The sequence below is a fragment of the Piliocolobus tephrosceles genome, chromosome 5 (genome assembly GCF_002776525.5).
Source record: "Piliocolobus tephrosceles isolate RC106 chromosome 5, ASM277652v3, whole genome shotgun sequence".
NCBI lineage: Eukaryota > Metazoa > Chordata > Mammalia > Primates > Cercopithecidae > Piliocolobus > Piliocolobus tephrosceles.
Window position 1 is genome coordinate 152,156,780 of NC_045438.1, and position 23,925 is coordinate 152,180,704.

General features: G+C 47.5%; 1 protein-coding gene across 8 annotated transcripts in view; it reads left to right on the top strand.

Annotated features, from left to right (window-relative positions):
• The window catches only part of ATXN1 (ataxin 1), a 462,258-nt gene that overhangs the window by 423,543 nt on the left and 14,790 nt on the right, over positions 1-23,925 (top strand). For all 8 annotated transcript variants that reach the window (XM_031935685.1, XM_031935684.1, XM_031935686.1 and 5 more), the window contains one exon: positions 9,159-11,178. In XM_031935685.1, coding sequence (XP_031791545.1) covers positions 9,319-11,178 — 1,860 coding nt within the window. In that variant the 5' untranslated portion in view covers positions 9,159-9,318. The remainder of the gene's footprint in view (positions 1-9,158; positions 11,179-23,925) is intronic.

Consider the following 23,925-nt stretch of genomic DNA (forward strand, 5'->3'; position numbering starts at 1 on the left):
TGGTTATTTTTCCATCTTGAGCCTTTCCAGGAATTCCGGCATGGGCAGGCCGCCAGAGACACTGGCTACACAGCCACTGCAGCGCGTTTTCCATGTGAGCCGGCTTCTAGGCATGGCCCAGCCCAGCTGTGGCCCCGCCCCCACTCCTTCCTCATCCAGGCCGATCCTGCAGCACTCACAGACGTGTGCCATGAGCCACTCAGGGGGACCCCAGCCACATGGCCGATGTCCTGATGTTTCCAGGGGTGGCAGAGCTCATGAACTGCACCCCTAGAACTCTTACCTGCTCACTAGGAATAGCAATGGCAGGAGCCAGGAATCTAAGAATTGATGAAGCCTGGCCCTCCATTATGTGGACAGGTAGTAGCAAATCACTCAGCCCCACTTAGGGATAAGGGAGACAGCAATTTAACCACGTGCCAAGAAGACAAGGTCAGCAGAATGGCAGCCAGTGCAACTGTGTGTCTTGAGGAATTCTTTCCAGCCTCCCCTTCAAGGCACTTAATCGAAGAACAACTCTACACTGGATGCAGAGCTACCCAAGCCAGTGAGCACCTAAATGAGACTATTATTTTTGGTGGATTTAGATTTTTTAATCATTGCTTCAAGTATCATTATATCCATTGCCAAAAAAAATCTATAGACGCATGGAGCCAAAAAACACTGCTATTCGTGGTGCTGATAATATAAGTAGTGGGGCCGCTTTTCTCCTGCCTTTCCTTGACCCACTGTAATCCCAGCTGGCAGTGGTAGTGGCAGATTTCCCCGCAACGCACCACCCCTAGGAAGGTCTTGCCTCAAAGAAAAGGAAAATGTGGTATGTGCTGCTGGCTGCCACAGACTCAGGGGAGCCTGTGCCAGGTTGCAGGCTTGAACTTGCTTCTTGTGGCACTAGAGGGAGAGAGCTTGTTTCAAAAGCATGTTAGTGCTCTCAGTTCCTCACATCTGACCTGTGCCAGAGGCTCCTTCTGCAGTCTCACCGCTCCTATAGCCCGGATCACAATTGGGTGGGTGGTCTTGAACTTGGCTGCTGGGCCTGAGGTCCCCTGCTTGCTTGCCTGGCAAGTACAAGCATCCTGACCTCTCTTCCTTGGTCACTGATCAGTCTCTTCCTTACTGAACGTCTCACCAGCTGCAGTCCTTGATTAGTGTCAACATGGTGCAGAAGTCCCCTAGAAATCTTGGCCCCTACTTATTCCTGTGCAGTCTGTCCCTTTTCTACATGAAAAACAAATAGGCGTATTTGCTATGAGGCTGCCATCGCCATAGCCAGGATGTGAGTGTCAGCCGCATCACAGTTGGGTAGACCAAGAAAGTGATTTCCAGTACTCGTTCTACCTCTGACTATGTGGCCTTGGGAAAGCCTCAGTGTCCTCATCTGGAAAATGGAGATAATAATACAAACCTCACGAATTTGTTGTGAAGAGTAAATGAGATATTTAAGTAAGGTTCTTGGCATGTATAATAATAAATGATCAATAAATGGAAGATAGTTGGATTAGTTTCTCAGGACTGCCATAATAAATTACCAAAACACATAGTGGCTTAAAACAACAGAAAAGTATCCTGTCATATTCCTGGAGGCTTGAAGTCTAAAATTAACATGCTGGTGGGGCCATGCTGTCTTCAAAGGCTCTAGGGGAGAATCTTTCCTTGCTTCTTCCTGCTTCTAGTAGCTTCAGATGATCCTTGACTTGGGACTGCGTCATTCCAGGCTCTCTGCCTCTGCCTCCACATGGCCTTCACCTCTGTACATCTCACATCTTTCTGTCTTTCTCTTATAAGGACGTTTGACTGAATTGAGGGCCCACCTGGATCATCTAGCATGATCTCATTTCCAAATCCATAATTACATCTGCAAAGACCCTTTTTCCAAATAAAGCCATTCCCAGGTTCTGAGTGGGCATGACTTTTAGGGATCTACCATTCAACCCACTGTCCTTGCTTATTCATGATAAAAATTAACATATATACATTTATCTACGTTTTATGTCCTTAGGCCCTCGTGTGCACTTCTTCTAGCTTGGATTATGAGCTTTCATTTCTTGCTTTTTCTCTTCTCACTCACCACACTTCTGTGAAGAGCAAGATCCCATCTCCCAGGGGTGCAGAGCCAACAAGGGAAACTCGAGCGCGTTGGGGTGAGGCTCTCAGACAGCATCTTCTGCAAAGTTGTGCCAGGTCCCAGCTCGCCTCTCTGGTGGTTTCTGGCCTGGATGTCCCTAGACAGGGCTTTCAGTCCCCTTCAGGAGCCTCCTCATTTTGGACCAAGAGGCCTGCCCCGTGAAACTCCACGCTAGATAGACATGGAAGAGAAGGTCAATAGTCAGTTTCCACTGAGGACACAGCAAGAAGAAACTGTGATAGTAGTCCGGGATGACAAGCCAGCCACCTTGATACAGAGTGGAATCACAGTCTCAGAATGTGCCTAATGGCAAAAAATGCAGAGTAAGTAGCTCAAACACCCAACCAGGGCAGGGACCCCTACCCCATATGCCTGAGTTTCTATCCTGACCCTTGGGGTGACCCAGAGATCCCTTACTCATGAGGCAGCCCAGTCCATTTTTAACAATTCTCATTGCTTCCTAATGCTGCAGCTTTTTCTGTCCTTCCTCGGGGCACTCATTCCCAGTTGTCTCAGCTGTTACTCACCTGCTTGCCTCCAGACCTCTTGCGCAACTGATTCCTCCCCGCAGACACATCCTTCCCACGTGCCTTTGCAGCAGGTTTCAACTGTGGCTTTACCTGTGCCATCTACGGTTGCAGTATTTATTCCTTTATTCTGAACATTGTTTTCTTTTTCTTTTCTTAGACAGGGTTTTGCTTTGTCACCCAGACTAGGGTGCAGTGGAGCAATCATGGCTCACTGCAGCCTCAACCTCCTGGGCTCAAGCAATCCTCCTGCCTTAGCCTCCTGAGTAGCTAGGACCATAGATGCAAACCACCATGCCTAGTTAATTTTTTTTATTTTTTTTAGAGATAGGGTCTCAATATGTTGTCCAGGCTGGCCTCGAGCTCCTGGGCTCCCAAAGTGCTGGGATTACAGGTGTGAGCCACTGCACCCAGCCTGAACATTTTTAAATGAAGCTTATAATTACTACAACTTTTTAAGAACCCTACCAAACAGTTGTTCATATTAAGTGTATAGTCAAACAAAAACTTCCTGGGCTCTTTCATTGAAACCATTATTAAGCCAGATCTCTTCAACCCTGCTACTAGGCTAATTGAGAGGTTGAAACCAAGGGCAGGCATTTACATTTATTCTCATTGATCTTAATTTTCCTGGTTCTGTACCATCACTTCCAGCTTCTTAAGATATATTTGAATCTTAATCACAACATTTATCCCTTCCAGCCTTCTGTTACTTCCAAATATGATAACCAAAACACTTTATTGGTGTTGAATAGAACAGAACTAAAAATAGTTCTGGCATACCATTTGCTTCACGCTGACATTGAACAATTGAGGTCCCCATCGTACATACTAGAAATGGAATGAGTGTTTGATGAATGAATGTGTGATCCACTTTGGGGGTATGCCTGTTCAGTCAACCATAAAGGCATCTAATTATAGCTATCATCCAACCCACCTTTCTCCATTCTGAATACTCCAAGCTTGTCGGATTCGGACCTGTTTTTAATGCTTGGCCAAAATGAAGTGCCTTCTGCCAGTGCACCACACAGGCCTTCCAGTTTAGTGATGTAATAAAGCTGGAAGGAGATTGGTGAGTCAGCACTTTGAGAATCCTTGCTGTGCCCAGGTCACCTCTGCCTTCACACCCACGTATTCTGCCCTCTTCAGTGTTTGCATACATAGTTTTTCCAGTCCTGGTCCAAGCTCATCAGCCTGCTCTTCCTCTTCTCTAAAGCTGAAACTGTGCCCTGTTTGTCCATAGACATGCAGGCCAGGCAGCCATGGGTTCATTCAAACTGAGAAACATGGGATTGGGGGTGTAGGCAAAGCAACCCATTTTCTTGCCCTAGGTTTGAGATGTATTTTTAGGACTTTACATATCAAATTCTAAGAGCATCTTCCATTCCGAGCAGTTAGCTGCTATTTACTGGACTTGCAGTAAGTGAGCATATATTCTCCGCATCCCTAGCACAGAAGCATCTCATTTTCTTATCACTTCTCAAGCAGTCTGAATCCATGGTAATAGCAAAAAATTTCTTGAAACTAAATTATAGCAAAGATATAAGTGTGGAGCTTCCTTTGTTAAATTTCATTTTTCTTCCTGGAAATGATTGAGTTGTGTATAAAATTTATGGTAATAGACTTTTTAAAGTATATTTCTCTGCAGTTGTTTAAGGAACCAGAAGAAAAGTGGCATTTGTCATTTACAGCTGTATTGGGTTTAGATGACCCCAGAGGAACCAGTGGAGCATCACCTAAATATTAGCTGTTTATCTCCGAAGCCTCATCAACTCTGTGTTTACGTACAACACCTAGTTTGGTTTCCTGGTGCCTGCTCCATTAAGAAGAGCCTAGAGATATTTAATTTACTTAAGAGTTTTGCAGTAGAAAATTGAATCTGATAGATACTAGGATTTCTCAAACCTTACTATGCGTATGAATCATCCGGATATCTTGTTAAAATGCAAATGTGGGTGGGGCCTGAGATTCTGCGTTTCCAGCAAACTTGCAGAGGATGCTGATGTCACGGGTCAGAGGACGACACTTCGACTAGCAAGGCCTTATGCCACTGGGCTAAATTTAGAAATTAGGATAGAGAGATAGATAGCATAGCTCCAAAGTGGCTTAAGATGAATGTATTCAGAACAGTGATGATCAGGCAAACCATAGGTAACAAACTCTAAATACATTTGTCTTGATTCATCTATTAACTCCCCCTCCAATTTCCCTTTTCCACTTGTAATGTTTAAACAGTGCGATCTGCATATGTGGCTCTCTGGTAACTTGGCATTGATATAATTGTGCATGTTTGGAAGAAATCTTTTTGTTGTGGCAGGTGCTTCCAGAGATAAACTCCTCGGGGGCCCCTGGGAGGGCGATTCAGGACACAGAGGCCAGTTGTCTGCAACTGGAGACTCTAAGAACAGAAATCCCACTTTCCATTTTTCTTTTTTCTTCTTTTCTTTTTCCCTCTTCCTTATTTTCCAGATCTACTTTTCCACCTTCATAAGTTACTTCTCTGTTCTTTCGTCCCATAATCACCCAATAGACCAGGAACGTGGTGCCATCCTGGGGCGCCCTCTGGTGGTTCATCGAAGATACAGCAATTCTCGATCTCTACCCTAGGGTTTCCCCTTATCAGTACTGAAAGCTTACGGGGGGCCCAGAGAAGGGACACGTACCTCAGCGTCAAGACAGCCCTGTCTGCTCCGTGCTGCACTGCTAAATAGTCCTAAATGTAGGAGGAGGATGGGTGGAAATTTTTAACAGTTTGGCCCCCGGTCGCTGCAGCTTCTGTCTTAATCACTGTGTCCTTGATTTCTCATTGACAGTCTCTGGGAAAGATGCTGTTTATCAATGGATAACTTTTCAGAAGAATAAATTTGGATTTGTGTGTTAAGGCCGCTATGTCTTAGCAATCATTTAGCAGAAGACCAGCCCAGTGAGTCCTCAGGGCCTACTAAACCGATGTCTCTCAAATAAACAGTGTAATTAAACCTGAGCACTACTGAGAACCAAGTCAGCATTCTTTTTCAAATTTACGAAAGCTGGCTTCCCAAAGAAGTACCTTCAGAGGAGTTTTCTAGTTTTGTGTATTGTGCATTCAATTGTACAGGCAATGTTACATTTGCATTGCTAATAGACCCTTCCTGAATGTGTTTGACATTTTACTTGGCTTTGAAAGGACTTTTATGCCCGCTGCTTTTTCTTCCCTAGTGCTGCCTTGGGCTAATTAACCTATTCCCTTACTGGCTGGGCCTACTATATGCAAATGTTCTCATTTTGCATTCTGACATATCACTCTTGCATGAATATCCCTCACGAAACCCTGTGGGGTTTTATTGGATCAGTGCTACAGGAGGGCCAGCAGGGGGCGCATGGACCAGTTCTCTCTGAGTAGGTCTCACGCATGAGTTTTCCTTTCTGGTTGGTATGGAAATGTGGGAGCGTTTTGGCCTTCCCTTTCTTAAGAGTGATTCTTGAAATTTAAAGATAAAAGTTCATTATTAGTACTTATCAGACAGTCAAAAGGGGCAACTTTTTTGATGCTTTTGTAGTTTGATTTTATTCTGTCATTGTAATTGATTTGCAAGTATTGGGTGTAAATCATGTGCTGTGCTTTTTACAAGGGAAGGCTGTACAGAACACAGTTATTTGAGCCTTACAAAAACCGTAGGTTGGTGGGACGCAGTGGCTCATGCCTGTAATCCCAACACTTTGGGAGGTTGAGGTTGGTGGATCATTTGAGTTCAGGAGTTCGAGACCAGCCTGGCCAACATAGTGAAACACCGTCTCTACTAAAAATACAAAAATCAGCCAGGCATGGTGGCAGGTGCCTATAATCCCAGCTATTCAGGAGGCTGAGGCAGGAGAATCACTTGAACCCAGGAGGTGGAGGTTGCAGTGAGCTGAGATCACGCCACTGCACTCCAGGCTGGGTGACACAGTAAGACTCCACTCCATCAAAAAAAAAAAAAAAAAAACCTAGGTTGGGAGAGTAAATAAGTGACATTACTCCTTCAACATTTCATTTCTTCAGCATAAGTGTTTTAGGTTTTTTTAACCTTATTTTTCATTTCCATCCCAGTCTTTAAGCTCCTCTCTTGTCATGTGAGAAATTCTATTCTTACTGAAATGTCCTTTGATATTGAGACACCAAATTTCTAAACCTCTACCTTCCTAGATATCGGGTCACAAAACATTAAGGATTGAGAACTTTCTGTTGTGTCATTTGTCATTTCACTGTGATGTTCACTGATGATGTTGGAGCAAAACCAACAAGGGCCATTAAATCATTGCCCGTTCCAAGCTGGGCACAATGGCTCACGCCTGTAATCCCCGCACTGGGAGGCTGAGGTGGGTGGATCACTTGAGGCCTGTTCAAGACCAGCCTGGCCAACATGGCAAAACCCCACCTCTACAAAAAGTACAAAAATTAGCCAGGAGTGGTGGCATGTACCTGTAGTCCCAGCTACTTGGGAGGCTGAGGTGGGAGGATCACTTGAGCCCAGGAGGCACAGGTTGCAGTGAGCCGAGATCACGCCACTGCACTCCAGCCTGAGCAACAGAGCAAGACCTTGTCAAAAAAAAAAAAAAAAAAAAAGAAAGACTGAAAGAAAAAGGAACAAAATCACTGCCCCCTCCAAAAAAAAAGTTGCAAATTAGGGGGGCAAAGGAGAGAAAGGGGGTTGTCTTTCAATAGGGATTTCGCTGTTGCTTCAGAATGGACAAGGATTGAATGCTGAAGGCTGCTACTTTATTGTGTTTGTTCTAAAATCAGATCATTGGCTAGACACAGTGGCTCATGCCTGGAATCCTAGCACTTTGGGAGGCCAAGGAAGGAGGATTTCTTGAGACCAGGAGTTCAAGACTAGCCTGGTTAACATAGCAAAACCCCATCTCTCCAAAGAAATAAAGAAAATCAGATCAGTGAAAAGAGAGTCTGGATGTGAGATATCAAAACCCAAGGGTGTAGAATTCCCAAAGCCCAATCCCACAGCTCTCAGGATCACAACGCGTTGCGCTGTGCATACCTACAGCTGCTACCTGTAGAAGCAGTCATATCTGCTGCTTGCTAGCCTGGTTCATGTCAGTTCCACTGATGTTCGGCCTCTTGTCTGTTGGGTGTTGGTTTGCCCACACAGCAGCGGTAACTCAGACTTCAGTGGTTAGTAAGAGACTGAGATACTTGTCCATAAGAACTGGCTTCAGGGTCACCGTTGTATGTCCAGGTTTGAACACACTGATCTGATCTGTCTGAAAGAGGTGTTGTTTCTAGTGTTAATGGCGAGTTGTTCCTTTCCAAGGAGAAAGGGGACGGTGTGAAGGGGAACTTCAAAGTCAACTTGGAAGAGAGAGACGGACAAACCAAGCATGTAACCCATTAAGAAAACTTTCAGTGCACTAGCCCTCTTTTTGTATGGTATTTGGGTTTTTTTAACCATAGTCAAATTCAGTTTTTAACAGTCTCACTCTGTTATCATATTAGTGACTGTACTGGGAATACTTTTGAAACTTGCAGAGAACAGGATTCTTTCTGGCGGCCCCTGCTGAGTTGGCGTGTGTGTGTGTGTGTGTGTGTGTTTTGTGTGTGTGTGTATATTAGGGGAGAGGAAATCGTAGGTCCAGTATGGACCCAGAGCTAAGGGGAATCTTGGAGAGTAGTGGCTCTGGCAGATGAGGATTCAGAAATCACGTGCAAGGACTGTTCCGGACTCTCACCGCTAACCTGCTTTTTCTCAATGCCTGGCTCTGAGGGCAGGGTCCAGCTGGTGTCATGCTCTCCAAAGGCTTCATTTTATTTTCCAGCCAGGCGAAGGAGAGGTGAGAAATGGAACCAACATTTCCGAAAAGGAAATTTAAGAACTGCATCATCTACCCTCTGAAAAGAAAAGGAGGAAAAAAACAAAGGAGAGAGGATATTGAGAACATCTTAGGGGAGTCGTTAACTCCATTACAAAATGTATGTGTTAGAGTGTTCACTTGCCCGGTGTCTTCAGAATCTTCCTTTGCGATGTGCAGCTGCCATGGCTAGTGTCTTTTTGTTTTGTTTTGGTTTGGTTTGGTTTTGGTTTGGTTTTGGAGACAGAGTCTCCCTCTTTTTGCCCAGGCTGGAGTACAATGGTGCAATCTCGGCTCACTGCAACCTCCGCCTCCTGGGTTCAAGCGATTCTCCTGCCTCAGCCTCTCGAGTAGCTGGGACTACAGGCGTGTGCCAGCTACTATTACACCTGGCTAAGATTTTTTTGTATTTTTAGTAGAGACGGGGTTTCACCGTGTTAGCCAGGATGGTCTCAATTCTCCTGACCTCGTGATCTGCCTGCCTCGGCCTCCCAAAGTGCTGGGTAGTGTTTTATCTGCTTCAGTGCTTGGGGTAGGATTGGGTTTGGGGAGTTCACACTGACCTAGTCTTAATCTTGCCAAGGATGTTCTTTCCCCGGTGCTCATGTTCTGATGTCGTTTCCCTCCTTCCCTTTCTCCTCCCTTTCCTTTTCCCTTTGTCACTGCCCTCTTCCCTTTCCCAGCATCCAGAGCTGCTGTTGGCGGATTGTACCCACGGGGAGATGATTCCTCATGAAGAGCCTGGATCCCCTACAGAAATCAAATGTGACTTTCCGTTTATCAGACTAAAATCAGAGCCAGCCAGACAGTGAAACAGTCACCGTGGAGGGGGGACGGCGAAAAATGAAATCCAACCAAGAGCGGAGCAACGAATGCCTGCCTCCCAAGAAGCGCGAGATCCCCGCCACCAGCCGGTCCTCCGAGGAGAAGGCCCCTGCCCTGCCCAGCGACAACCACCGGGTGGAGGGCACAGCATGGCTCCCGGGCAACCCTGGTGGCCGGGGCCACGGGGGCGGGAGGCATGGGCCGGCAGGGACCTCGGTGGAGCTTGGTTTACAACAGGGAATAGGTTTACACAAAGCACTGTCCACAGGGCTGGACTACTCCCCGCCCAGCGCTCCCAGGTCTGTCCCCGTGGCCACCACGCTGCCCGCCGCGTACGCCACACCGCAGCCAGGGACCCCGGTGTCCCCCGTGCAGTACGCTCACCTGCCGCACACCTTCCAGTTCATTGGGTCTTCCCAATACAGTGGGACCTACGCCAGCTTCATCCCGTCACAGCTGATCCCCCCAGCCGCCAACCCCGTCACTAGTGCGGTGGCCTCGGCCGCCGGGGCCACCACTCCATCCCAGCGCTCCCAGCTGGAGGCCTATTCCACTCTGCTGGCCAACATGGGCAGTCTGAGCCAGACGCCGGGACACAAGGCTGAGCAGCAGCAGCAGCAGCAGCAGCAGCAGCACCACCTCAGCAGGGCTCCAGGGCTCATCACCCCGGGGTCCCCCCCACCCGCCCAGCAGAACCAGTACGTCCACATTTCCAGTTCTCCGCAGAGCACCGGCCGCACCGCCTCTCCTCCGGCCATCCCCGTCCACCTCCACCCCCATCAGACGATGATCCCACACACGCTCACCCTGGGGCCCCCCTCCCAGGTCGTCATGCAATACGCCGACTCCGGCAGCCACTTTGTCCCTCGGGAGGCCACCAAGAAAGCTGAGAGCAGCCGGCTGCAGCAGGCCATCCAGGCCAAGGAGGTCCTGAACGGCGAGATGGAGAAGAGCCGGCGGTACGGGGCCCCGTCCTCGGCCGACCTGGGCTTGGGCAAGGCAGGTGGCAAGTCGGTTCCTCACCCGTACGAGTCCAGGCACGTGGTGGTTCACCCGAGCCCCTCAGACTACAGCAGTCGTGATCCTTCAGGGGTCCGGGCCTCTGTGATGGTCCTGCCCAACAGCAACACGCCCGCGGCCGACCTGGAGGTGCAACAGGCCACTCATCGCGAGGCCTCCCCCTCCACCCTCAACGACAAAAGCGGCCTGCATTTAGGGAAGCCTGGTCACCGGTCCTATGCGCTCTCACCCCACACGGTCATTCAGACCACACACAGTGCTTCAGAGCCACTCCCGGTGGGACTGCCAGCCACGGCCTTCTACGCAGGGACTCAACCCCCTGTCATCGGCTACCTGAGCGGCCAGCAGCAAGCAATCACCTATGCCGGCAGCCTGCCCCAGCACCTGGTGATACCTGGCACACAGCCCCTGCTCATCCCAGTCGGCAGCACTGACATGGAAGCGTCGGGGGCAGCCCCGGCCATAGTCACGTCATCCCCCCAGTTTGCTGCAGTGCCTCACACATTCGTCACCACCGCCCTTCCCAAGAGCGAGAACTTCAACCCCGAGGCCCTGGTCACCCAGTCCGCCTACCCAGCCATGGTGCAGGCCCAGATCCACTTGCCCGTGGTGCAGTCCGTGGCCTCCCCGGCAGCGGCTCCCCCTACTCTGCCTCCCTACTTCATGAAAGGCTCCATCATCCAGTTGGCCAATGGGGAGCTAAAGAAGGTGGAAGACTTAAAAACAGAAGATTTCATCCAGAGCGCAGAGATAAGCAACGACCTGAAGATCGACTCTAGCACCGTGGAGAGGATCGAAGACAGCCATAGCCCGGGTGTGGCCGTGATACAGTTCGCCGTCGGGGAGCACCGAGCCCAGGTAATGTTGGCCCGGGTGGCACAGGGATGGGACACCACACCACGACGCCGTCGTCATCTCCTGGCAAGACGAATTGCTTCTGTGAGGCAGGATTAAGGGTTCTGAGGTACACCTAGACCTTAGACTCGGCCTTTCCCAACTGCATTCTCTAGAAAAAATAAGCCCACTTTCCCGTGACCTCTGCTGTGTGTAATGAATTAATCTCCATGCATGGAAAGTGGGGCTAGTTATGGAGTGGTTGAGACAATTCAGAAACTCACCACTCTAGTTGTTTCTTGAATTCTGTGGTTAGGAGGAGGAACCCTGATTAGGAAAGGCTGCTGGACTTCAGGTCCTTCCAGCGGTCATTCTGCACTTTTTCCTACCAGGAAAAGACAGAGGATGCTGCTGGAGTGAGTGGATTAGGTGCTGAAGCAATCACATCCCATTGCAACATCCATGTTTTAAAATGGATGCTGGGTGCAGTGGTATATGCCTTTGGTCCCAGCTACTCCAGAGGCTGAGGCAGGAGGATCACTTGAGCCCAGGAGTTCGAGGCTGTAGTGAGCTTTGGCTGAACCTGTGACTATCACTGCACTCAAGGCTGGGCAACATAGCAAGACCCCGTCTCTAACATATATATAATGTCTTACTATTATTTAGGTATGATAAGGCCGACAGATAGATCAGGAGACAACTCTCTTTGATGAGATGATTTGTTATACTCTCTGATCCCGAGAGGAAGGGGCACTCTACACCAAGAAGTGTAGAGCACCATAAAGTGGGGGGCACCTGGAGAAGCACCAGGTGGGTCAGGAGGCGGAGAGAGTGAGGGGAAATATGGCAAACAAGAGCCTTTATTGTGGTTTCATGGGAGGCAGGATAAACAGGTTTACGATTGGCTAGAGTGGATAATTCCAGCGTGCTCTGGGGCATAGGGGCTGTCCCTAGTTGTCTGGCAGCTGGTGCTGGGGTGATCGATACAGGTGGAAGGTGCAGGCACAGTGGGTCACACCTGTAATCCCAGCACTTTGGGAGGCTGAGGCGGGTGGATCACCAGAGGTCAGGAGTTCGAGACCAGCCTGGCCAACATGGTAAAACCCCGTCTCTACTAAAAATACAAAAATTAGCTGGGTGTGGTGGTGTGTGCCTGTAGTCCCAGCTACTCCAGAGGCTGAGGCAGGAGAATTGCTTGAACCCAGGAGGCGGAGATTGCAGTGAGCCGAGATCAGGCCACTGCACTCCAGCTTGGACACAGAGCAAGACTCCGTCTCAGACAAAAAAAAAAAAGCCCCAAGTGTGATGGACCCATATAGGAGTCTGTTGGGGAGTGGGCTGTGGACGGACTGGTTAGTTTGCATATGAACGTCAGGCTCCTAGGAATTAGCTCTGGACTGGTTGGTTTGCATGTGAAAGTCAGGCTTCTAGGAATTAGCTAATCCTGGGAGAGACTATACCTCTGGGATCCGCAAGACCCTAAAATATCAAAGCATCAGAAAGTAAAAGCATGGTTAATACAATCTGAGAAGTCAGGGCTGTCCCAGGTGACCTGCTGGGCTTGGGGTAAAGTCATCTGTAGCCAAGATGAGTCCCTTGAAGTATGGTTAACTCTCTTAATTTCCACAGGCTCCTTCAATCCACCCTTTTCCAGGTTCTTAGATCGATTACATGCACTTATTCCACAGCCCGTTTCTTTCACTGCCCAGGTTGCTGGGAGTCCAGCAGGTTCAGCCTGCAGCTGAGAGCTTTCCTGGCTATCGAGCTCACTTTCTACAAGTGTTTCCATCTAGGATTTGAAAACACTCAAATGGGACAGAGCCTCCTTCCAGCTTGAGTTGAAAATAGTCATGAAATAGCTGCTATTTGGGACATTCAGATAAAATAAAACAAGAAAAGAAAAGATAAACTAATTAATGGTTTGGATTATTTTGGGCTTTTTTTTCCCTCATTTTTGAGACAGTGTTTCTCTGTCTCCTAGGCTGGAATGCAGTGGTGCAATCATAGCTCCCTGTGGCTTTGACCTCCTCGACTCCAGCGATCCTCCCACCCCAACCTCCCTAGTAGCTGGGACCACAGGTGCATACCACCATGGCCAGCTAATTTAAAAAGTAAAAAACATTTGAGTGGAGATTGGGTCTTGCTGTGTTGCCCAGGCTGGTCTCAAACTCCTGGGCTCAACCAATCCTTCCACCTCGGCCTCCCAAAGCCCTGAGATTACAGACACGAGTCCCCATGTCTGGCTTTTTTGAGCATTTTTTAAAAGCCCAAGTGAGCAAAGGACGAAATCAGTTTTCCAGAACTGCTCGTGAATGACAGGATGTGGGGGCTTGCACAAAGTCAGGGCCCTGCACTGGCGAGAGCTTTTAGCCCTGAGTAGTCTTCTTTGTATTATGAGACGTCACTGTAGGTTTACAGTCTTTGAAAGGGCCCAAGAAAGATTTCCCCGAAGATTTGATTAAAAAAAAAAAAATCAGGATTTTTAAATAAATGACATAATAACAGAGCTCACCACCCTCTGTAGTGGGTGCTCACTTCCTGCATGAATTAGGGGTGGGTACTAGGAGAAAGAAAATGCACTGCCTTGAGCAAAGTTGACTCTTCACAGACCCCAGGTGAAACACGGAAAATAAACATGGGCGAAGAGTCATTGCTTTTCAGGATACGTAGAATCCTTACAACATTTTTGTGAACAGAGGCAAGTGTGAAAAGAGGTGTTGTTTAGAAATGCGACTGGTTCCTTGCCCGCCAGCATCTGCTTCAGCTTGAGAATGAAGGCGGACACTTCAGCTGTGGGCCACACGCCGCAGGCCTGGCAGCCTCCGCAGAGCCCAGGCTCTTCTATTTTTTTATTTTATTTTTTTTAAAATTATTATTTTATGTTTCTATTTTTATTTTTATTTATTTATTTTTTGTTTTTTTGGAGACAGTCTTACTCTGTCACCCAGGCTGGAGTGCAATGGGGTGATCTTGGCTCACTGCAACCTCTGCCTCTTGGGTTCAAGTGATTCTTTTACCTCAGCCTCCCGAGTAACTGGGATTACAGGCGCACACCACCACCCCCTGCTAATTTTTGTATTTTTAGTAGAGACAGGCTTTCACCATGTTGGTCAGGCTAGTCTCGAACTCCTGACCTCAGATGATCCACCCGCCTCGGCATCCTACAGTGCTGGGATTACAGGCATGAGCCACCGCGCCCGGCCCCTTACAGCCCTCTTCTGTTCATGGGGGGGAAGAATCTAGGTGTGTTTTTCCCTACTCCAAACTTTGCAAAATTATTGATTGAATGAAAGAGAAATTGGCTTCTCTGTGAAGTCAGAGCCCTTTTCTCAGGGTTTTTCCCATAGTGAGATCACTAAGTCTCTCTACTGACAGCCAGGGTGCAGACAAGCAGGCAGAAGTGTTGTCAGGGCCTGTTCGCAGGTCTGTGGGGTCGGGCCCCCGCGTGGCTGTGCTGCCTGCCGGGAAGGGCTTCTGCAAAGAAAGGCAAGTGTGCTGAGACCTGCTGAAAAGGCAGCTAGGGCTTCACGATGGAGAAACAAAAGTGCAAGGCCCTGACGCAACCAATGATTTGTCACTTTACCGAGGAGCCTATCAGAAATCGGCTGACATCATCACAGCTAAAATACTCCACCAGCTGTGTTTGCCACAAGTGACAGGTTCCGAGTCAGCGGAGATTCAGACAGAGAGCATGAGAGGCGGAGATGGGAGGGAGAGAGATAATTCATATCTGGACTTAATTGAGGTTCCAAAGGCTACATCCTTCTCTCCCTCTGCAGTGCCTTCCTGAGGGGTTTTCTCCTCTAGCCTGGAGAATCTTCCTGGTCTTCTCAACTGGTTAGGCATCGCTGACACTGCACCCACAGAGAAATTCAGAAATGTGCAAATTGTTGAGCTTAATAAGCAAAATCACAAATTTGATTGGGGAAGTTGTGGAAGAAGAAATGGTTTTCTCCAAAACAGATGGCATTGTGACTCTAGGCAGAGATCCTGCATGAACAGACTCTTGAGGATGCCTGACCTCATAAGACCCCCCCCCCCAAACATCACACCCCCAGGGAAAGTCGTATGATACGGTATGGTGATGACAGACCCAGGGGTGCGGCTTTGGGTCTCTGGCAGGACAAGTTATTTCACTTTACTGAGCTGCAGCTCTCTCCTCTCTAAACCAGGCAAATGAGTTTTGTTTTTGTGTGTGTGTGGGGGGTGGGGGGGTTTGTGTTCATTTGTTTGCTTGTTTTGAGACAAGGTCTTGTCCTGTCACCCAGGCTGAAGTGCAGTGGTGGGCTCATTGCCTTACTGCAGCCTCAACCTCACGGACTCAATTGATCCTGCCACCTCAACCTCCCCAGTAGCTGGGACTATGGGTGTGTGCCACTATACCCAGCTAATTTTCTGTATTTTTTGTAGAGACAGGGTTTCACTATCTCGCCCATGCTGGTCTGGAACTCTTGGGCTCAAGCAATCCACCCACCTCGGTCTCCCAAAGTGCTGGGATTACAGACGTGAGCCATGGCGCCCGGCCACATAGGATTCTTCATAGGAGATAATCTGTCAAGACTGCTCGGTTTTTTAATGCTTCACTTTTATACTTTCCAGAACAGCACAGATCTTGTAAAAATTGATTAGCATCAGTTACCCAAAAACCAAGAAGGGTATTAAGATGAACATGTTCATGCATGAACCTCATGCTAAGCGGCATACAGACCTGGTGGGAACTAAAGCCATCTCGTATAAAACTGAGGGGTGTTTTAGTTTGGGCATTATTTTTAAGGGGCTGAATTCCTCATTAAGACTGTGGAAAGATGCCCCCAGCGTTGTCCCAGCTGACGCTCCAGACAAGGCAATGTAGGAGAAAAATGCTTTTCCGTGTTTGTCACGATCCCTGTGGCATTGCCCTGCCTGGTGTAGCATTTCTTGCTTGGGCAAAGCGTCTATGCATCCCCCAGGCCCCCACCTAGATGCTGTAGGAGGAAAGGTGAATGCCAGGTGTTGTCCATTGTTACTGTGTGCACCAAAGGAAGCCTCCTTCCTCTTCAGTGAAAGGTGATAGCATGTTCCCCACCCTGGAAGAGAGTTGCTACTTTGGCATGCCTTGATTCTGGTTGAGAGTCCCAAAGGATGACAGAATCACTTCCCTTGAGCCTCACTGTCAAATATAATCCACTTAATATCCTCCAGGTTTGAGGCCATAAGTCTGTGGCGCATCCCAGATGGGACCCCCCCAGGCGATAGCATCAACGTGGGAGCCAATGCGACTCAAAAGAAGGATGGGGCTTCACACCTCCTCCTCATGTAGGAAGTAGGTTAGCTGCTTGGCAAATGCAGGAACTGGCCCTGAAGAGAGCTGAGTCTGAACGTATCCCTCACCCGTCAGTAGCACTGGGACCTTGTGCAATGTTAGTTTTTCCTTCCCTGCTTCAACTTACATGGCTCTGGCCCTGCGAAAGTGATTTACAGCTGAAAAATAAATCAAAGGCCTCATGTTCTAAAAAGCATTTCTGGAAGGAGAAGCAGCTGATGAAAGTCTAGAAAGAGGCTGAACTTTTCCAATGAGCACAATAAGCCATTTTTACCCTGCCTGTAACCCTCGGGGTGGAGTCCCGCGAGTGGCCGAGGAGAGCACCCTTCTCGCCGTTCCTATTTGTAAGGCTAAATGATGTCATGCCAGCCTGCGTAAGCATATCAGTCTTATTTCTGAGCATGAACTGGACGTGAGGGATGCATTGGTGCTCCAGCCCTCCAGATAGGTAAGACAACCAATGCAGAAACAAGGGCTCCCAGGCTCCTCTTCTGCAAGAGGCTGTTAGCGACGTGTCCGCTGGGACAGCCATGCCCAGGATGGCCCCAGTCAGGGAGCCTTTGGCTTCCATCTGGCGGCGTTCTATATTATCCCATCCTTCTGTTTCACCCTTCCTAGGTTCAGCTTCGCTGAAGAGTACACAGCATTTGCTCAGTGGAGTTGTAAAATTTATTGGTAAAGTGCTCTGGGCTGACACGTTCCTTTGCTTCTTTCCTAAATGCCAGGCTCTGTGTGTTATTAGGGCCGTCTGTCGCTTCCCAGCACCTCCCGAGGTGACTGCTTTCCTGACTTGGTGGCTGCTTAATATTCAGTGCCATTTCCTCTTCCCGACTGTCCTGGCGTGGGTGTGAGTGTGCCTGTGTGTGCTTGTACCGCAGTTGTTATCATGATGTACTTACTGGGTGTCTACCGATGGCTTTCCTTTCATTCTACTATTTTTCAGTTTGACTGCTGTGAGCTGTGAGTCATCGATGGTAGCATTATGCATTGAATGGATTAGCTGGTACCTAAAAATAGCCAAGGCCCTCATGCAGGCGGCACATAAGCTTTTAGAGTCAGTCCCTTTGCAGCCAAGGCAGACCCACTTGCCAACATTGAACATGCCGAGCTTGGTGGCGATGAATCCTAACGTATCAAAAAATAGATAGTTGGTGACTGCCCTGTGTGCAGAGCGCAGCCCTGGATTTGTGCCGCAGTTGTTGGTAATACACACTTCCTGTCTGTTCTGATGCTGGAAAGGCTCCAACAGAGAAACTATGTCAAACCGCATTTGTGTTTGTGGGTCTTTGTACCTCTCCAAAAAAAGAGAAAAATGCTCTGCTTTAAACTTTATGTGCTACACGTGCTCCCAACTAGGTCATCTTACATGTTTTGATTCTCTCCAACCATTGTTGTTTATAGCATTTTTTTAAAAAATTAAAGACTATTGTTTAAAGCAGTTTTAGGTGTACAGCAAGTAGAGCGAGGTCCCACACACATAACAGTTTTCCCTGTTGTTAAAATCTTGCATTGGTGTGATAGATTGGTTACAATTGATGAGCCAGTACCGATACCTTATTTTTAACTAAAGTCCATAGTTATATTACAGTTCACTCTGTGTTGTACATGCTGTTTTTGATGAATTTCTGATGTCATGTATCCAGCATTACAGTATTATACAGAACAGCTGTACCACCCTAAAAATCCCTTATGCATGAACCATTTGTCCCCCACACCCCACCTTAAACCCCTGGAACCCACTGATCGTTTTACTCTCTCCATAGTTTTGCCTGTTCCAGAATGCCATGCAGTTGGAATCATCCAGTATGTCGCCTTTTCACATTGGCGTCTCTCACTTAGCGATATGCATTTCGGGTTCTTCCATGTCTTCTTGTTGCTCTGATAGCTCATTTCTTTTTAGCACTGAATATTATGTTGTTCTTTAAGACACATCTTTTTTTTTTTTTTTTTTTTTTTTTGAGATAGGGTCTTGCTCTATTGCCCAGGCTGGAGTGCAGTAACGCCATAATAGCTCACTGCAGCCTTGACCTCCTAGGCTCAAGCAATCCTCCCACCTCAGCCTCCCTAGTGACTGGGACCACAGGCACACACCACCACACCCAGCTAATTTTTGTATTTTTCTGTAGACATGGGGGTCTTGCCATGTTGCCCAGGCTGGTCTTGAACTCCTGAGCTCATGTGATCCTCCCACCTCAGGCCCCCAAAGTGCTGGGATTACAGGGATGAGCCACTCTGCCCTGCCTAAGGCACACATTTTAAGGCCCCAGAAAAGGAAGGCAAGTGAGCTAGAACCTGTGTGCCTGAGGGCTTCCGTGTCACAGCTGCTGTGGTCACTTGCTGGACTGTGTCCTTCCTGGTCAGCCCTGAGCCTCCCCACAGGGCCTTCCCACAAGGGAACTCTGTGAGCCACGCTACCACGTGTGAGAAAATCCCAGCTTTTAATTTGGGATTTGTGTTAGGAGGCGTCCCGGTGCTAGGGTGTGGGTTTACTGAACAACCCTGAAACACTTCCACCAAGGACTGAGTCAGGCTTTGCGTGAACATGATTCAATGTTTTAAATAGAACACTCACAGAGATTTTACACTCAGCCAAAGAGTTTTGACTGTTTTTATTAATGATTTTTAAACATTGCAGTAAACGGGTCTCTCGTTTACCCCCTTCATCCTTGAGACAGGGTTTTCTGATTTTTTTCATGCGGAGAATGTAACCATGCAGACTAGCCTTCCAGGAGAGCAGACGGGCCTTTACAGGTAAAACAAGACTGAGAATTTCACTTGCAGACAAAAGAATACCCAATTTAATAATTTCACCAAAAACAAGACATACTCACTGAAATCGAGCTTATGAGAGATTTCATTGCTCCCAGCAACAAGCGAAATTTGTGTGTCTGGGATAGTGTCACGACAAAATGTTTTGTGAAACAGATGCCCTTCGCAATTTGTGAAAACAGGGACTCTTGTGAAGGAAAAGGGAGACATATTTAAACAACAGACGCTTTGTTTTCTTTCTATCTTGTTTTTGGTGATATGTACATATGTGTGTATATAGACATAGCACCAATCTAAGATTGAAATATACAATCAAACAGCATAAATATGCGTGTATGTGCATAGTGTTTAGATACAGTAGTTATTGACTAAGTGGTAAAAGGAATATTATTGAATTTTCATACAGAGGAGCTAAAATTTTTCTTAAAAGCCAGTCACTAGTCAGATTAGGAAGGTGACACCGAAGAAATAAGTATGAGCCCAGAAGTGAGTCTGTGTTGTCTCCCTGTCTTGGTTCCTCCATCCCAAATGGGAGTTGGAGGCGATGATTTTAGAGGAGTCGGTTGAGGGGGCTGGAGGGAAGAAGCAGGCAGATCTCTTAGAACCGCACTGATGAGCAAATGGGCTTGCTGGCAGCAGCAGGAAGAGGAAGGGAAAGGGTGAAGGATGGTGGCAGGCGGTCCACCCCCAAAAGCAAGAGGTGCTGGCGACAGTGCATCCAGAGATGAAAGACAGAGGGGCCTCAAGCTGACAAAAGTATAAAGGCCATCCCTGAGCACGGTGGCTCACATCTGCAATCCCAGCACTTTGGGAGGCCGAGGTGCGTGGATCACCTGAGGTCAAGAGTTCAAGACCAGCCTGATCAACATGATGAAACCCTGTCTCTATTAAATACAAAAAATCAGCCTGGTGTGGTGGCAGGCGCCTGTAATCGCAGCTACTTGGGAGGCTGAGGCAGGAGAATCACTTGAACCTGGGAGGTAGAGGTTGTCGTGAGCCAAGATTGCACTATTGCACTCTAGCCTTGGCAACAGAGTGAGACTCCATCTAAAAAAAAGAGAAAGAAAAAAAAGTTATAAAGGCTATCCTACATACTGCTTAGTGTGTTTGAAACAGGATATATTTATTGGATGAAAAAAATGGGCTCTACTGAGCTGTCTGGCATTATGTAACATGCTTTGGTTATCTGTGGTACTGCTCCCATGAGTTTATTTTCATTGAGATTTCATCAGAAACCATTCTGGAAAATGTGTGGAACCCCAGCAAGATCATAAAATGACTTAATGATTACTAACACAGCTGCAGGAACGAGAGTGGAGAGAAAATAACAAATATGATTCAATAAAATCATGACGACCTCAGCATCTGACAAGGTGAGGTGGCTATGGCTCCGCTGAGAAAGCTGCCTGTTAGCGGGTAAGCCACAACCTGGAGAAAGCACTGCTCCTCTCCCTGGGGGAGGCCATAGCCCATTTTAGTTCTGGCTGGTTAAAAAAAAAAAAAAAGAAAAGAAAAAAGAAAAAGAAAAAGGAAAAAAAAAGACAGGCAGTCTCTCTATTGCCCCCTGTTGTACAGTTGTACCATTGCAATGTTTTTCCATACAGAAGGCAAACAGAACTATTCTTTCAGATTTTTTTTTTTTTTTTTTTTTTTGGGGTGGGGTCTGGCACTGTCGCCCGGGCTGGGGTGCAATCACGCGATCTCGGCTCACTGCAGCCTCTGCCTCCCAGGTTCAAGCAATTCTCCTGCCTCAGCCTCCTGAGTAGCTGAGATTTACAGGCACCCGCCACCACACCTGGCTAATTTTTTTGTATTTTTAGTAGAGATAGGGTTTCACCATGTTGGCCAGGCTGATCTCGAACTCCTGACCTCATGATCAGCCCGTCTCACCCAAGTAAATAAAAAGGAATGCATAAGAAGGTAAACAGTCCCTTTTGGCTCCAGGGACTGGTTTCATGGAAGAAGATTTTTTCACAGGATGGGAAGAGGGACGGGGATGATTTTGGGATGAAACTGTTCCACCTCAGATCTTCAGGCATTAGTTAGATTCTCTTAGGAGCATGCAACCTGGATTCCTTGCATGCTCAGTTTACAATAGGATTCATGCTCCTATGAGAATCTAATGCTTGCGACTGATCTGACAGGAGGGGGAGCTCAGTGGGGAATGGTCGCTCACCTCCAGCTGTGCAGCCCAGTACCTAACAGACCATGGACTACTACCAGTCTATTGCCTGGGGGTTGGAGATCCCTGGTATAAAGAGGAGAAGGGGCCAGGCTAGGTGGCTCATGCTTGTAATCTCAGCACTTTGGGAGGCCAAGGCAAGAGGGAACTTGAGGCCAGGAGTTTTGAAACCGGCCTGGCCAACATAGCAAGACTCCTTCTCTACATAATAACCATCATTCTCATCATCAACAGAACATTAGCTGGACATGGTGGTGCATGCATGTGGTCCCAACTACTCAGGCAGCTGAGGCAGGAGGATCTCTTGAGCCCAGGAGGTCAAGGCTGCAGTGAGTCATGATCATGTTACTGCACTCCAGCCTGGGCAACAGAACAAGACCCTATCTCAAAATAAAAAAAGAAAAGAGAAACTATGGAAACTAGAGTGTTGTTATTTTAAATAGAGCTGTCAGGGGAGTTGTCTCTGTGAAGCAGGGTGGGTGGCAACAGTACGTGAGGCAAAAAAGATTCCAAATGAATGGAGAGAGTAGCAGGTGCCCAGATGGAAGGCGCAAGTAGGGTTAAAGGACCAGCAAGGAGACCACTGTTGGTGTGGTGTAGGGAGTAAGGTGCACACGCAGACCACATCAAGCTTGCATATGGTAACTGAGCGAGTGAGACGCAACGTGGCCAGGACAGAGGTGGTGGAGGTAGTGAAAAATAGTCTCATTCTAGGTGTATTTGGAAAAGGAACCCATACAGTTTGTTTATCATTGGGATGTATGTGATGTAAGAGAAAGAGCGGAAGAAAGTGTGATTCCTGGGTCCTTGACTGAACAGCCAGAAGAATGGGATACCATTTATGGAGATGGGGAAGAACCTGGGATGGCCACCAGCCATGGGCACATGGGGAGGTCTGATGTGTTTTAGGTCACTTTAAGTTTGAGTTGCCTGTTTGACATCTGAGTGGACATCATCAGATAGCGTGGTCACTGGTGTCCAGATGTGCCCTTGTGAAGTGTTGTGTTTTGCATGTATGTTCTGTCTCCTCGTGGGAGGCAAGAAACTAGGTCTTAACCCATAGCTGCTCTTCTAAGGTTGCTAACACTTCGCAGGTGCTTGGTGTGCACTTGTTGAACTTTTACTAAAGCTGCAAAGCCTGACGTGTGTCATTAGGAACACTCAATATTATTTTGAGGTCAGGCACGGTGACTCATGCCTGTAATCCCAGCACTTTGGGAGGCCAAGGTGGGCAGATCACTTGAGGTCAGGAGTTCAAGACCAGCCAGGCCAACATAGTAAAACCCCATCTCTACTAAACATACAAAAATTAGCCGAATGTGGTGGGTCATGCCTATAGTCCCAGGAGGTGATTGAACCCAGGAGGCGGAGCTTGCAGTAAGCCGAGATGGCGCCACTGCACTCCAGCCTGGACAACAGAGCAAGACTCCATCTCAAAATAATAATAATAATAATAATAATAACAATATTTTGAAGCTGTCAGCATCATAAGGAACACCCATATGGGTCTTAAATTCAAGGGATTCACAGACTCATTGTTCCAGTTGAAGATGACATCATCCTACAAAATCACACCGTCTCTGTTTCACATCCAAACCAGTCCCCACTGGCAGTGACAGCATGTTTTGAGATGGAGAAGGCTCCTCTCCAAGGGAATTTCAAGCAACAGATTTGATTATATATATTCTCACTGAAAAACCCCTCGGTGAGATTTCTTCATTAACCGTTAATGATCAGTTAACCTTTAAGAATGTGTATATCCTTATGACACACCTAATTATAAAATAAAAATAGATTTGCTATGAATACATGAGTGTACCTATTTGAGATGTGTGCAACAAGATTTTAACTTTCACCAAAGAAAGGGGAAAAAAGTTATTTTCCTCCACACACATTCAGACTCCAAGCGGGGGACCAAGTGCATTGTCTAGATAGTTCAAACTAATTAGTGAGGAGAAAACTAGCATTGGGCTGGCAGGCTATCCAATATGTGCCTACAATGATCAGATTATCTGAATAATCTTCTGCTCCCACCTCAGCTTTCATGGACCCAGCTGATAGCTGGTCGTGGCATCTTTTCACAGGGTGACACAGCTCCTTTGGCAGGAAGCAAAGGCAGAATTTAGGCAAAAAAGAAGCAAAGAGAAGCCTTTGAAATGATTAAAGAAGAATCTCCCAAGCCTATCTATAAATTCCATTAACAGGCCAGGTGGGCACAGTGGCTCATGTCTGTAATCCTAGCATTTTGGGAGGCTGAGGCAGGCAGATCGCCTGAGGTCAGGAGTTCAAGACCAGCCTGGCCAACATGGGGAAACCCGTGTCTACTAAAAATATAAAAAATTAGCCAGGGGTGGTGGTGGGCACCTGTAATCCCTGCTACTTAGGAGGCTGAGGCAGGAGAATCGCTCGAATCCAGAAGACAGATTGCAGTGAGCTGAGATGGTGCCACTGCACTCCGAGCTGGGAGACAGAGCGAGACTCTGTCTCAAACAAAACAAAACAAAACAAAAAATCCATT